General features: G+C 36.5%; 1 protein-coding gene across 3 annotated transcripts in view; it reads right to left on the reverse strand.

Moving 5' to 3' along the window:
• Positions 1 to 4,335: 4,335 nt before the first annotated feature.
• The window catches only part of LOC100246030 (probable cyclic nucleotide-gated ion channel 20, chloroplastic), a 119,400-nt gene continuing 109,487 nt past the window's right edge, over positions 4,336 to 14,248 (reverse strand). For all 3 annotated transcript variants that reach the window (XM_019226506.2, XM_010665635.3, XM_010665636.3), the window contains one exon: positions 4,336 to 4,710. In XM_019226506.2, coding sequence (XP_019082051.1) covers positions 4,593 to 4,710 — 118 coding nt within the window. In that variant the 3' untranslated portion in view covers positions 4,336 to 4,592. The remainder of the gene's footprint in view (positions 4,711 to 14,248) is intronic.

The following is a 14,248-nucleotide window of genomic DNA, read 5'->3' on the forward strand; positions in this document are numbered from 1 at the left end:
TCTTGAAAGGCTGATAACTTTCACCTTATTAGACTACGGACACTAGTTCATGAGGAGACTGAAAACAATAGATAGCAGGTCACGAATCCGAGCACATAGTGTCCCATTGTTATTTACATAAGATATTGGAGTTCAATTTATTCTCTGTATTAAGATTTTGAATAATATTCAAAATTGGATTCTAAGGGAGCTAGTACTTTTATGGATCTCAATGGTCCCCGCTTTGAGCTCATATACCTTGTTAGCATGGGTTATGAGGGTTAGATTGACTCTAGGTTCACTTTTGTGCATAAGAGAATTTTGGTAATTACACAAAATTGCATAAGAGTGAGTGAATAAGGTCTTTAGATTGGACTAATTGATTAACTAGTGAGACCTATTAGGTTAATTAATCAATTAGGACTCAATTTGGGCTAAATTAAGTAACTCAAACCCATGTGGGCTCAAGTCACTTAAGCCTAGGTAGGAACCCTAAAAATACCACCTAGGGGTTAAGGTTTCCATCACTTTTATCTCTCACCATCTAGAGAGAAAGAGAGTCATAACCTCCAATTTATCAATTTAAAAAATTTTTGTTTTGCATTATTTTTCCTTGTTTGGCTTACATTGTAGGACTTTTGTGAAATTTTTGCATACAATAAACGTTTGAAAATTCTTACCTTTGAGGCCTAGTTCAAGTGATAAATGGATGGGGAGGATTTGTGGGAGGTTCCAGGTTCAAAGTCCCAATAAGGGAAAAATTTACCTATATATATAATTATGAAAATTCTTAGATCTTATATAAAAATTACAATTATTTTTTTATTTTAAGAACAAAAAACAAAAAAAAAATGTATCCAAATGAACACTAAGCTTTATGTTTTCACATTATTATTAATAGGCTAAGTAGAATCACTTTCAAATGAGCAAAGAATGAATCAAAAAAAGCTTTTACCTATGGAGTTTTTGTTAGCAACATTTTTATGAGATATGTTTTTATGGAAAATTAGTTTGTGTTTAGAGATAAATAAGACATAGTACTCACAAACTGTTTTCAGTGACCTCATGTAACAAAAAAGTAAATTTTTTTTTTCTAAAAAAAAACTCTAACAACCTGCTCCCAATTGTCAAGATATTCTCCGTTTTGTGCCTAAAGAACCCTCACGCTTTTAAAACATGTTTACAAAGTTAAGAAGAGCTCATACATGTATAACTATATAAAATTTTTCCACTATCCAATGTGGTATATCACAAACATCTCTCCCCCATCCCCCTCCCCCTTCTCTCCTAATGCAAGCATAACATTTTGTCGTGTCCCATGGGATTGTGGAGCCAAACAGACAAATAGATATCCTTAGCAAGTTAAACAAATAGAAGCTCACATTGGGGTTAGGGATCGGCTTTGCTACCATTTGTAACAATCCATTCCCAACCATTTTAAATATTGTTCACTCTAGGCGTGAATGAGCCCTCACAGTTTTAAAACGCATAAACAAAATTAATAAGAACCCATACATATATTGCTATAGGAACTTTTTCCCCCATCTAATATGGAATATCACAAATAATATTTATTGGAACTTTAGTCTAAATGGTTCCTTTAAATCTCTCAGGTGATTCATAGGAAATTTCTACAACTTTGTTCCTTTGGGACTATTGAACTTAAGTAAGGGGATTTTGTAAAAATATGTTTTTTTTTTAATTATAAATGATCAAATATATTTTTTTTGTAAATTATGAAAAATGTTTAGATAAGTTTGAAGTAGTGAGAGTTTTTTTTATTTATTTGACTATATTTTACCTTACATGTGCATTCTAATTATTTGGGCCTACTCAACGAGAAAAAGATGTTACCCTTTATTACCTTTGATGAAGGTAATAATGATATGAAAACTCAATCAATGGGATAGTTATTGACTTATGGTATACTATTATAGATTGGTTCTAGTTTTGTCCACCAACATGCAAAGAACCTCTTAGACTAGCCACTTTTGTAAGCCTCATTACAATGAACACTTCTGTAAGTCCCACTATGATGGACACTTTTGTTAACAACAAAAAATTTATGAATATATGCACGTTGATTGAAAATTTTCTGAAAATAACACAAGTAATAAAAGTTTGTTTCGTATGATTATATTCTAAAAAATCTAAGATCTAATAGAGTAACACCTAAAGGGGGTGAATGAATGTATTTCAAAGATTTTAAAATAAGAGTTGAATTTTTTTTAATTCAATTCATCCTTTGAGAAAGAAAATTATTTAAAGGTGATCAACTACAAAGGAGATAAAGGATTTTACATGGAAAACCCCCACACAACATGTGGAGGTAAAAATCCACGAGGTCTAGGACCTCGAATCAACAATCCACTATATGAGATTGTAGTATACAAATTTACCTAGTAGACACTACCCTAAGACTTACTCTCCAACACCTTTACAATGATCCACATCTGCAATGCAACACCTTGAGTGCTCTAGTGGATCCGCCTCAGCTCCTAGGGGGATACAAGTCTTCTTTAATAACCTAAAATTAATTGAACAGTTCTTTGAGAGCTTTTAGGGATGGGAAGGCAAGTAAGGTTTTTCTAAATGAGAGTATCCAACCTTAAAACATATTTAGGTAGGGTATATGTAGGGCTAAGGGCCTAGAGGATCCGATACCAAAATTTACCCTAAAAATAAAACCTTAATTTTCCAAGACATGAATTGTTAGAATCTAGTAACTCCAAGATTGAGCGATTTAGTGGACTAAACCATCACTTGAGCGCTCTAATGCTTGAATAAGCATTGGAGTGTTGGCTTTAGCACTTGAGGATTGGCTTCAATGCTCAAGCACTTTGGCCAGTGCCTGAGCAATCTAGCATTTCCAAAACTACAATTTAAAACATTTTAGCTCAATTTTAAACTTCCAATCCAACCCTTATCTTTTCAAAACTAATCTACCGTTACCTAAACCTTTTCAAACTTAGTTGTGATGCTTAGGTTGATCAATCGACAATTTCGAATCTTCAATGGAGAGCAAGTCATGTCTAAAAAGATCGTATGCCACAATGAAAGGAACAAAATTATCAACAACAAGACACAATGCATAATGCACTAACATATTTGTGTTAAAAACATTCCCTATTTCATTTTTGAAAAATAAGTATACTTGATCTCTACCCCTTATTCGGCTTTCAAACTCACTCCTTTTATTAAATACTTTTAGGTACACTTGATTATGGGAAGAAGTGATATGGGCAGGAAGGGCTCAAAAAGTTTCTTTATTTCTTTAGCTATGAGACTAATTTATTTGGATATTAATTGTTTATTTGACTATTACTTTGAGAGAATTGTAATAATTTTAAGGATTTTTGTATGAAAAAATGAATTTCTAATTAAGATTTTTTGGTTAGCTTAATTACTACTTTAGATAGGTTTTTAGATTAACATGTTGCTAATTATTTTAACTTGTTAGGTTACTCTTATGTCAAGCCTTTGGGCTTCACATGTAAAATGACCGTGATGTCCTAGCCTCTAGGTTTGGGTTGTCATAGAGTATAAGTTTCCAACGCTATATATGTATGAGTTCTTTTTAACCTTGTAGATGTGTTTAAAGCCCTGAGAACCCCTTTAATTATAAAGTGGACAATATCTACATGGTTGAAAATAGGTCATTACTAAACGATCTATCGATTCTTAGTTCAAGAATCACATTAAGTAATTGTCTAGATTTTAAAACTTTATCAAACAACTAGGTTATGTTTGGTTTTTAAAAAGTACTATAGAAAGAAAAAAAATGTTGATGAAAATGATTTTCTTATATTTGATTGTATTGTGGAACATATCAAAAAAATAAAATATAATTAAAATTAATGAGAAAATGATGTATTTTTAAATTATTTAATTTTTATATAAAATAGTTAAAATAAGTTAAATGTATTTGAAGTAGCATATATAAATAATTTATTGACTATAAATCTATTTTTTATTTGTTTTCCCTTTTTCATTTATTTTACCTTTCCTTTTTATTTTCTTTTCCTCCTATTTTCCCTTATATCTTCCAAAAACCAAACATAGCGCTACTATTTATAAGATAGTGCTTAAAAAAAAAAAAAATTAGCAATGGCAAAAAGAGATCTTGACAAAAATTCTCCTTAATGCATGAAACTCAATCTATTCAAATCAAAATGATGAGACTTCATACCCTGCAACACAATCTTGCTTCAGAGAATTGAACAACGAATTTCAAGCATTCCATCAAGCAAATATCAATATTCCAACCATCAGTACCCATTTTAAGTATTTAGAATCACTCCCTAAAGGCCTCTCTAATTCCAATTCCATCCTTCAAAAGGAATTCTAGCACCAGACTTGAAACCTTATAAAAGAGGATTAAAATTAAACCCTCAGTCTAAAGAAATCAAGAACAGGTAGATCCAGCAGTGTATACAAATCTAGAATGAATTTATACCCTACTCAGTTTATGTTGTCATTTTGTCATAATGCGTATGGAGTCTCTCATAGAAGTGTTCATAGAATTTAATAACTAACTCCTAGTCTCCTACTACAATTACATACAAGATACAACATCATGTGTAGTATAGTATACATGCAAAGAATAAAGCTTACTACAAGTGGTTGAACTGAGTATTGGATGTGTCTGCACGGCTCAGACACTTCTTCCTGTATCTCCATGCTACTTGAATCCGGGTTGCTGCAAAAGTTCTCCAGTAAGGGGATTGATACCTGCCATTAGCAAAATCGACATCACAACATGGGGTATGTGAATTATAGAAAAGAGCAACGTTTTCTCTATCTGATTAAAGACCCGAAACTACTGCCTATTGTTGAAAATAAGATATGGGGATCCAGGATGTATGAATTGAAAGGATTGTAGCATGCATACTATACAAAGAGAGGGAACAATAAGATAATAATTAATTGAAAGTACATTTTAGAGCATGATATATATTATAGGCTCAAATCCTAACAACTTAAGCTGTTAGGAAAGCTGGTAACTCAACATGGTATCAGAACTCTAATTAACTAGAGGCCTCTCTCGGCTCTCAAGTCCTCTACCCATTGCAACATGTTTTATAGAATGGGAAACATTGGAGCCATCATGACTGAAGGCTTTCACCATGTAAGGTTTTGCTATCACTTGTGAAGCAGGCTGTCATTGCCCAAAAAAAGATGGGTTTGTACATAATTAATTATATATAAAATGCAACATAGCAACTCAATTTCCAAGGGAAATCTGAAAGAGCTATATTTTAACTTCAGGTTGAAACTATGTAGGCAAGATAAAGGATAAGCTTTTCAGTAGGTAAAACCGATACAGCTATCTATATGAGAAAATGATAATAATAATGAGGATCCAATCTTTTTATATTTCAGGAGGGCTTGAGGAAGAACAGCATGCAGGACTTCAACTTTGCTCACCCATCAAGTTGAGACAAAGTATAATAACCCTGTAGATTTTAGTATTTTAATTTTCGAGATGCTAAATGAAACCCCTATTAGCATAGCTAGTACAAATGGAGGCAAAGGTACCACAATAAGCACAAAACCATCTATGTGACGATGAAACTAGAAAAAAGGATAAGGTCACAATACCAAGGAACTTTGAAGAAAGCCATTGAAATCCAATCATTTTCAGATATCTGGCATGGTGGAGATGGAATAGTATGCAGATCTGTCACCTTCGCCTATCCATCAATGGGTTAGGACAGACTTTTTATTATTTCAGTTTTCTAGATGTTAAACACAGAAAGGTCGAGTAATTTAAGCTTCACTGTTTTATGAAAACCATAAAGAAAATGGAGCTTTATTCTCCTCCAGCTTCTCTTCCCTGTAGGAAGTCCATCGGTCAATATTATGCTGAAAGAATTTTTTAGTATGATTGCATTCAGTTTTCCCTGTTGGATGACTCTGTGGTAGTTTTAAGGACATGTTTATAGAACAACCTAGTTAATGTATCATGGATGTTAATGAATCAGAGCAGGTTGTTTCAAAGCTGCATGAGCCATACACCTTGGAGGTCAGTCTCAAGGAGACTACTTCATGGCTCAGCACAAACCAAACAAAGGAGTAAATCTTTCACTCAGAGGGCTGCTACGAACCATGTGCCTAATGCATAATGTTAGCGGATTAGATTAGATTTGTTAGAGGATTTGAATTCACTTCAGTTTTTTTGTTATTTCAGATTATGTAGGATTAGGATTTTTATGTTTTTTAAAATTCAAATAAGGGCAGATTGTTATCTGTAACAATTCTGCCATAATCCTAGGAGTAATTTCAAGGCTTGGTTGATAACCCTAACCTAAGTCTATTTAAATGTATTGCCCTCAAATAATAAGAGGATGATGTAGATTAGTTTTAGATCTGCTTTCATGGTATCAGAGCCTTGAACTCTGGAAAATACCTATGGCAAAAACAGCCATGACAGGGTCCTCACGTCGAGATGACTCCATATCTACAACATTTGATCAATCCCATGCCAATCAATCCATCACGACATTTCCCAGCGGGGACAACAACTCACTCCAGATTACGGCGCATAGGCTGAATGGTAAAAATTACCTTCAATGGTCCCAATCCATGAAGATTGTTATATGTGGTGGATGCAAATTTGAGTATTCACTGGTGAAGCCAAAGCTCCAGCAGCAACTGATCCAGCATACAAGATTTGGTTTGTCGAAAATTCTATAGTGCATACCTGGTTAATTAACTTGATGGAACCCAGGATTAGCTGCCGATATCTCTTTCTCAAGACAGCCAAGGATGTATGGGATACTGCCCAACGAATGTACTTTGATCTTAGCAACGTGTCACAGGTGTTTGAAATTTGGTCAAAATTAAAGGAGATGAAGCAAGGCACCTAATCGGTTACTCAGTATTTCACTGACTTGGAGGATAAGTGGCAAGAATTGGATTTGCTTCTTGACAAAAACTCAATGTGTGCAACCTGCACTGTGAAGCAGAGGCAGAATCTTGAGAAAGAACGGGTGTATGATTTTCTTGTTGGATTAAACTGAGATCTTGATGAAGTCCGAGGACGTGTTTTGAGTCAAGTTCCATTCCCAACAATTGATGAAGCCTTTGCTGAAGTACGTAGAGAAGAAAACCGTCAGAAAGTTATGCTGTCTGAAGGACTGCCGAGTGCACCACCAACAGAAGGCTTGGCCTTGATGACTAGAAACAACTCGCAACCAGGAAAGAACAACAATGATTCAAGGACATCACGTTGAGGAGAATGAATGTGGTGTGATCACTGTAGTCACCATGGACACACCAAGGATATATGCTGGAAGATTCATGGAAAACCTGCAAATTGGGTTCCCCAAAGACAAACTGAAGGCCGAGGTTTTCAAGCTCAATCAAACCAAGACAAGCAAGGAATAGATCCTTCAACACAACATCAGTCTACAAATTCATCAATTCCGCTGCGCAAGGAACAACTTGAGCAATTCTATCATCTTCTCAATCCATCACCAGCCCCATCTTTGTCAAATCCTGATCTAGGGTCATGTTCTATAGCACAATTTGGTAACCACTCAGCCCTAACATCTTTGGTTCACTCTAAGGAACCTTGGATCATTGATTCTGGTGCCTCCGACCATATGACAGGTGGTTCTAATTTTTTCCTCTCTTATACTTCATGTCCTAGTTCTACTAAAATAAAAATTGCAAATGGATCTTTATCTTCCATTGCTGGAATAGGTTCAATAGGAGTCCCTAAGGATTTAATTCTTCATTCAGTCCTTCATGTTCTTGCCTTAAAATGCAATTTGTTGTCCATTAGTAAAATCACTCGTGATAATAATTGTGTTACTAACTTTCATTCTTCAATGTGTCAATTTCTATCATTGGGGAGGACGAGTGCTAGAATTCATGAAGGGCTTTATTATCTTGAGAACACGGAGTATGAGGGTCGACAAGCTTTTGCGTCAAGGGTTGCATCAGTTTCTGTTTCTAATGCTAGGGAAATAATGTTATGGCATCATTTTTGACTTGCCCACCCTAATTTTTAGTACTTAAAACGTTTGTTGCCTTCGTTGTTTAAACATGAAGATTCTGTTTCTTTCACTTGTGATATATGCCAATTTGCAAAACATACTCGGGTACCATTTTCTCCAAAACCCTATACACCCTCAATGCCTTTCACCTTAATTCACAACGATATCTAGGGTCCATCCAAAGTTACCACAATGCATGGAAAACGGTGGTTTGTGACATTTATTGATGATCATACAAGACTCACTTAGGTATATCTCCTTCGAGATAAATCAAAGACTTGTCAAGTGTTCCAAATTTCTACAATATGATCCAAACCCAATTTCAGAAAAATATTTATGTCTTACAAACTGACAACGGGAGAGAATATTTTCAATCTATCTTGGGAGATTATTTAATTGCATAAAGGAATTGTTCACCAAAGCTCATGTGTTGACATCCCACAACAGGATGGTGTCTCGAAAGAAAGAATAGACATTTATTAGATGTGGCTCGTGCTCTTAAGTTTACAATGAATGTTCCCAAATATTTGTTGGGGGATGCCATTTTAACCGTTGTATTTCTCATACCCAGCCGCACCTTGACCTTTAAATCCCCACTATGCATGCTTTCACACAAGTTCCCACATCTCAATATGCTTACAAATACCCTTCCACTCAAGACATTCGGCTACACTGCATTTGTCCACATTCACTCTCAACAATGAACCAAACTTGATCCTCGAGTTATCAAAACAATCTTTCTTGGTTATTCTCCAACCCAAAAAGGGTAACACTGTTACTGTCCCCAAACAAAGAAAATGTTTGTCACCTGAGATGTCACATTTTTTGAAGAAATCTCGTATTATTCATATACTTCACTTCAAGGGGAGAATCGAGACAGAGAAGCTCCTATGTGGGACTGGGATACCATTGCTTTACCCATATCTGAGATCCCATTGCAACCTGCAGTACCATTACCCGAGATTGTGGCTACTCCATCCTTCATACCCGAGCTCACCTCATCCGAAACCTCACCACCAGTTGAAACCTTGTCACAGCATTCACCTACAGTACCTGTCCCAGCTGAAACCTTGTCACAGCATTCACCTACAGTACTAGTCCCAGCAACAAGGGCAGATCCAACCGTACCAAATCAGCAAAAGCAAAGGTTTACTCCTGGAAAAAGAGTTCTCAAGGAAATAAGCCACTCATGAGCACTGTGCACTATCCGGAATCTGAACCTATGTTAGGAACTGGTTCTTCATCCTCAAGTAATCCTGAAACTATTTCTAATAGACTAGATGAACCTATTGCACTTAGGAAAGGTGTTAGGTCATGTACACAACATCCTATTTCTAAATTTGTGTCATATGATAATCTATCTCCTTTGTTTCATGCCTTTACTACAAATCTTTCTAGAATTGATGTTCCTGGGACAATAGAAGATGCTTTAGCTGTTCCTGAATGGAAAAATGCTGTTCTTGAGGAGATGCAAGCCCTTGAGAAGAATGATACATGGAGTTTGGTGGAATTACCACAAGGCAAGGGTGTGATCGAATGCAAACCGGTGTTCACTATTAAGGTGAGACCAAATGGCTCAATTGAGAGATACAAAGCACAATTGGTTGCAAAAGGTTTCACATAAACATATGGTATTGACTATACCAAGACATTTGCTCCTGTTGCAAAGCTCAACACAATTCGTGTCCTATTAGCACTAGTAGCAAATTTGGACTGGCCATTGTATCAACTCAATGTGAAGAATGCATTCTTTAATGGAGAATTGGAGGAAGAAGTGTATATGAGCTTACCACCTGACTTTGAAGAAAATAAAAAGGGCAAAATGGTATGCAAACTGGAGAAGTCTCTATATGGTCTTAAGCAATCTCCGCGTGCATGGTTTGAAAGATTCTCAAAAGTGATCAAGAGTCACGGATATTCACAAGGGCAAACTGATCATACTTTGTTTGTCAAACACTCATCCAACAAAAGGGTTGCTGATGTAGGACAACCCTAGGATGGTTGCCTACACTCAAGGGTAGGTGGGCTAGGGTTTTATTTTTAGGGTGTAAGGAGAGGAACAAGGAATAAACTTTGTAGTAGAGAAAATTATAAGATAAGAAATAGAGAGAAAGAAGAAACAATGAAGAAAAGATGGAAAACCTTAGAGTCTCACTAAGGCCTTCTAGGAGTCTCACCTAGAAGAAAATCAATGGAGTCTCACCATTGAGGGTTGCAACCTTGCAATGAAAGAAAGTATAATATTATTCATCAAAATTCATTCCTTTGATTTACATTGATTAGCCTATTTATAGGCTTCTCTAAGAAATCCAAAGTCTACTAGGACTCTAATAACCTATTCTACTAGGACTCTAATAACCTATCATGACTCAAATTCTAATTATATTAATCCTACTTAAAGTTTACTTAGGTCTTCCCTTTCTTCCTTGAATAAACTTTAAAAGGCTTTCCCCCATCAATTCTCCCCGGCTTGAAAGAACTCGGCTCCGAAAAGTTAGATGCTTGATACAATTCATAGAGATCGGGGTTAATCTTCTGAAAATCCGTTGTCGTAATCCATGTATTCTCAGAATGTGGTTTGCCTCGCCATTTCACCAAAAATTTTTGGTATCCACCTTGTCGAGTAGACACAAGTTGATCATCAAGAACATACTCGATCTCAGGACGTGGGCTAAGAGTAGGTGGTAATTGAAGATCCAACTCTTCACTTACATCGTTGTGATGGCCATGGTAGATATGTAAATCTTCCACATTAAATATTGGACTAAAATGCAAGTTTGAAGGGAGCTCTAACAAATAAGCATTCTCACCCAACCGCTTTAGTACCCGAAATGGACCCGCTTTCTTAGCTTGAAGCTTTTGATATGTGCTCGGATGAAATCTTTCTGGTCGTAAACGAACCATCACTAGATCACCTTCTTGAAACTGAATATATCTTCGATGTGCATCTGCTGCCTCTTTATAGTTCTCATTGCTGATTTTGATTTTTTCTCGTACCTTTTCATGTATATCTCGTATATGACGTGCAAATGCATCACCATCTTGGCTGGTGCGGACAGAAGTAGGTAATGGTATAAGATCAACAGGTTGCTTAGGTTTTAGCCCATATGCCACTTCAAAAGGTGAGTACCCAGTAGTACGATTAGTGGAGCTATTGAAAGCAAATTCGGCTTGTGGTAAGACATTATCCCACTTTCTCAACTGATCTCTCACAATGCATCTCAACAGATTACCAAGACTGCGATTGACAACTTCTGTTTGTCCATCAGTTTGAGGATGGAAAGAACTTGAAAATTTTAATTGAGTACCTAGCTTGGCCCACAAGGTTTTCCAAAAATAGCTCATAAACTTGACATCGCGATCAGAAACAATGGATTGTGGTAATCCATGCAATCGAACTACTTCTTTAAAGAATAAGGCAGCAACATAAGAAGCATCCGAAGCCTTCTTACATGGGATAAAATGTGCCATTTTGGAAAATCTATCAACCACAACAAATATAGAATCAAAGCCCCGTTGTGTCCTTGGTAATCCAAGTACAAAATCCATGCTCAAGTCTTCCCAAGGTTTGGAAGGAACTGGTAATGGCGTATATAACCCCGTATTTTGCTTTGAACCTTTTCCTACTTGACATGCTCGACATTGTTTGATAACCTTCCAAACATCCTTCTTTAAACTAGGCCAAAAGAAGCGATCTTCCACCAAAGCAATGGTCTTATCTCGTCCAAAATGTCCGCCCATTCCGCCTCCATGAAGTTCCCATATGACATGATCACGTAGAGAAGTCCTTGGTAAGCATAAACGATTTTTATAAAACAATTACCCTTCTAAAATCTGGAAATCAATACATGTTGCTTTTGAACCACTCAAAAGAGAGGAATAAACATCTCCAAAATCAGCATCATTGTCATAGCAATGCTTTAATTCTTCAAATCCAATTGTAGTGGTTGACATGTTTACTAAGAGAAGGGCCTTCCTACTAAGGGCATCAGCTACTTTATTTTCAATTCCTGCACAATGCTTTAAATTAAAGGTAAACAGTTGAAGAAAACTACTCCATTTTGCATGCCGAGAGTTAAGCTTCTTTTGAGAATTAAGATATCGCAAGGCTTCATGATCTGAATACAAAACAAATTCCTTATAACTAAGATAATGTTGCCAATGCCTAATTGCTTGCACCACTGCATAGAATTCAAGATCATATGTGGAGTATTTTTTCTTTGCCCCATTGAGCTTCTCACTAAAGAAAGCCACATGATGTCCCTCTTGGCTAAGGACTACTCCAATTCCCACATGGGAAGCATCACAGGCCACCTTAAATACTTTCTCAAAGTCTGGTAGGCGTAGGATAGGAGGGTTCACCATCTTGGATTTGATTTCTTCAAATGCCTTGTTGGCCGCCTTGGTCCAAATAAATAAACCAGGTTTCATGCATTCAGTAATTGCACCTCATGGATATTTGTTGGTACTGGCCAATCAACAATAGCTTTGATCTTCTCCGGATCTGTTTCAACACCCTTAGAGGACACAACAAAGCCAAGAAATACAACACTAGGGCTCATGAAAGTACATTTTTTCAAATTAATGTAAAACTTTTCAGCCCTAAGAGTGCGCATTACTTGCTTCAAGTGTTCCTCATGATCTTCACAAGATCGACTATAGATAAGAATATCATCAAAATAGACAACAACAAACCGTCCAATAAAAGGTTTTAATACCTGCGTCATAATCCGCATGAAGGTACTTGGAGCATTGGTTAGTCCAAACGGCATGACTAACCACTCATACAATCCATCCTTAGTTTTGAAAGATGTCTTCCATTCATCCCCTGGTCTAATACGTATTTGATGATATCCACTTCTTAGATCAATCTTTGAGAAGATTACTGATCCAACCATCATATCTAGCATGTCATCAAGTCTTGGAATTGGAAATCGATACTTGATTGTGATTTTGTTGATTGCACGACTATCCACACACATCCGCCATGATCCATCCTTCTTTGGTGTTAGTAGGGCAGGAACTCCACAAGGACTTAGGCTTTCACGAATAAAGCCTTTAGTAAGTAATTCATCAACTTGCCTATTCAATTCAGCATGCTCTGTTGGATTCATTCTGTAGGCTGGTAAATTTGGTAATGATGCACCGGGAATCAAATCAATGGCATGTTGTATGTCACGCATAGGAGGGAGTTCATTAGGTAACTCTGCAGGCCATAAGTCAGAAAAGTCATCAAGGATTTTACGTGCGTTTGCTGGATATTCCTTATCTTGTTCTTTAAATTCTTCCACTTTCCGAGCCATTAAAGCAAAAATAACTTTAGTTTCCTTGCTCTCATTTTCAAATTGACACATAGTAAGTACCTTTTTTGGTTGTGCATTCTCATCCGACTTCTTAATTGGAGGGACTTCTTTCATTGGACGAAGGATCTTCTTACGTCCGTTGTGTATGAGAGCATATGTATTTTCATAGCCGTCATGTTGAACTTTTCTATCAAAGAGCCAAGGTCTTCCAAGTAAAATATGACTTACTTTAATGGGTAAGACCTCACACCATACAGACTCTTCAAAGTCCTTACCAAAAAGGAATGTTACTAAACAACGAAAACTTACCGGGATAGAGGTGTCATTAACCCATGCTACTCTGAATGGATTTGGATGTCTCTCTGTTTTAAGGTTTAGCTTCTCAACAAGTTCTTGTGAAGCTATGTTCAAACTGCTACCTCCATCAATGATCATGGTGCATAATCTCCCTTGGCAAGAAATACGTGTTTGGAAAATGCTTGTACGTCGCCAATCTTCTTCTCCTTTTACTTTTGGAACGGTTAATAAAGGTCGTACTACAAGACTATATCCTTTCGTCATACCATCATAGTAGTCACATTCTTCACTAACTTCATCTTCATTGTAGGTCTCTTCTTCCTTTGGGTAACTTTCCAATTCAGATTCTGGTTCTTCAACACAAAAGTGTAAACTTTTGGTTGGGCATACAACAGCATAATGACCATGCCCACCACACTTAAAGCATAAAGGAGTCACGTCTACTTTTCTATCTCCATTACTCATTGAATTTTTACCCTTATTACCATTCTTATAAGCCACATTCGAAGTTTGTTGAGTGTTGCCCCCACTATTCACATGATTAGGAGTTCTGAAGTTTGACGTGCTTAAAGGTTTGCTTGCTATCCTGTTGGAGAAAGTGCTCCCAATTTGTGAACTTGGACGCCTGGAAACCCGGAATTTGAGGCCTTCTTCTATTTTGAGGGC

Source organism: Vitis vinifera, chromosome 17 (genome assembly GCF_030704535.1).
Source record: "Vitis vinifera cultivar Pinot Noir 40024 chromosome 17, ASM3070453v1".
NCBI lineage: Eukaryota > Viridiplantae > Streptophyta > Magnoliopsida > Vitales > Vitaceae > Vitis > Vitis vinifera.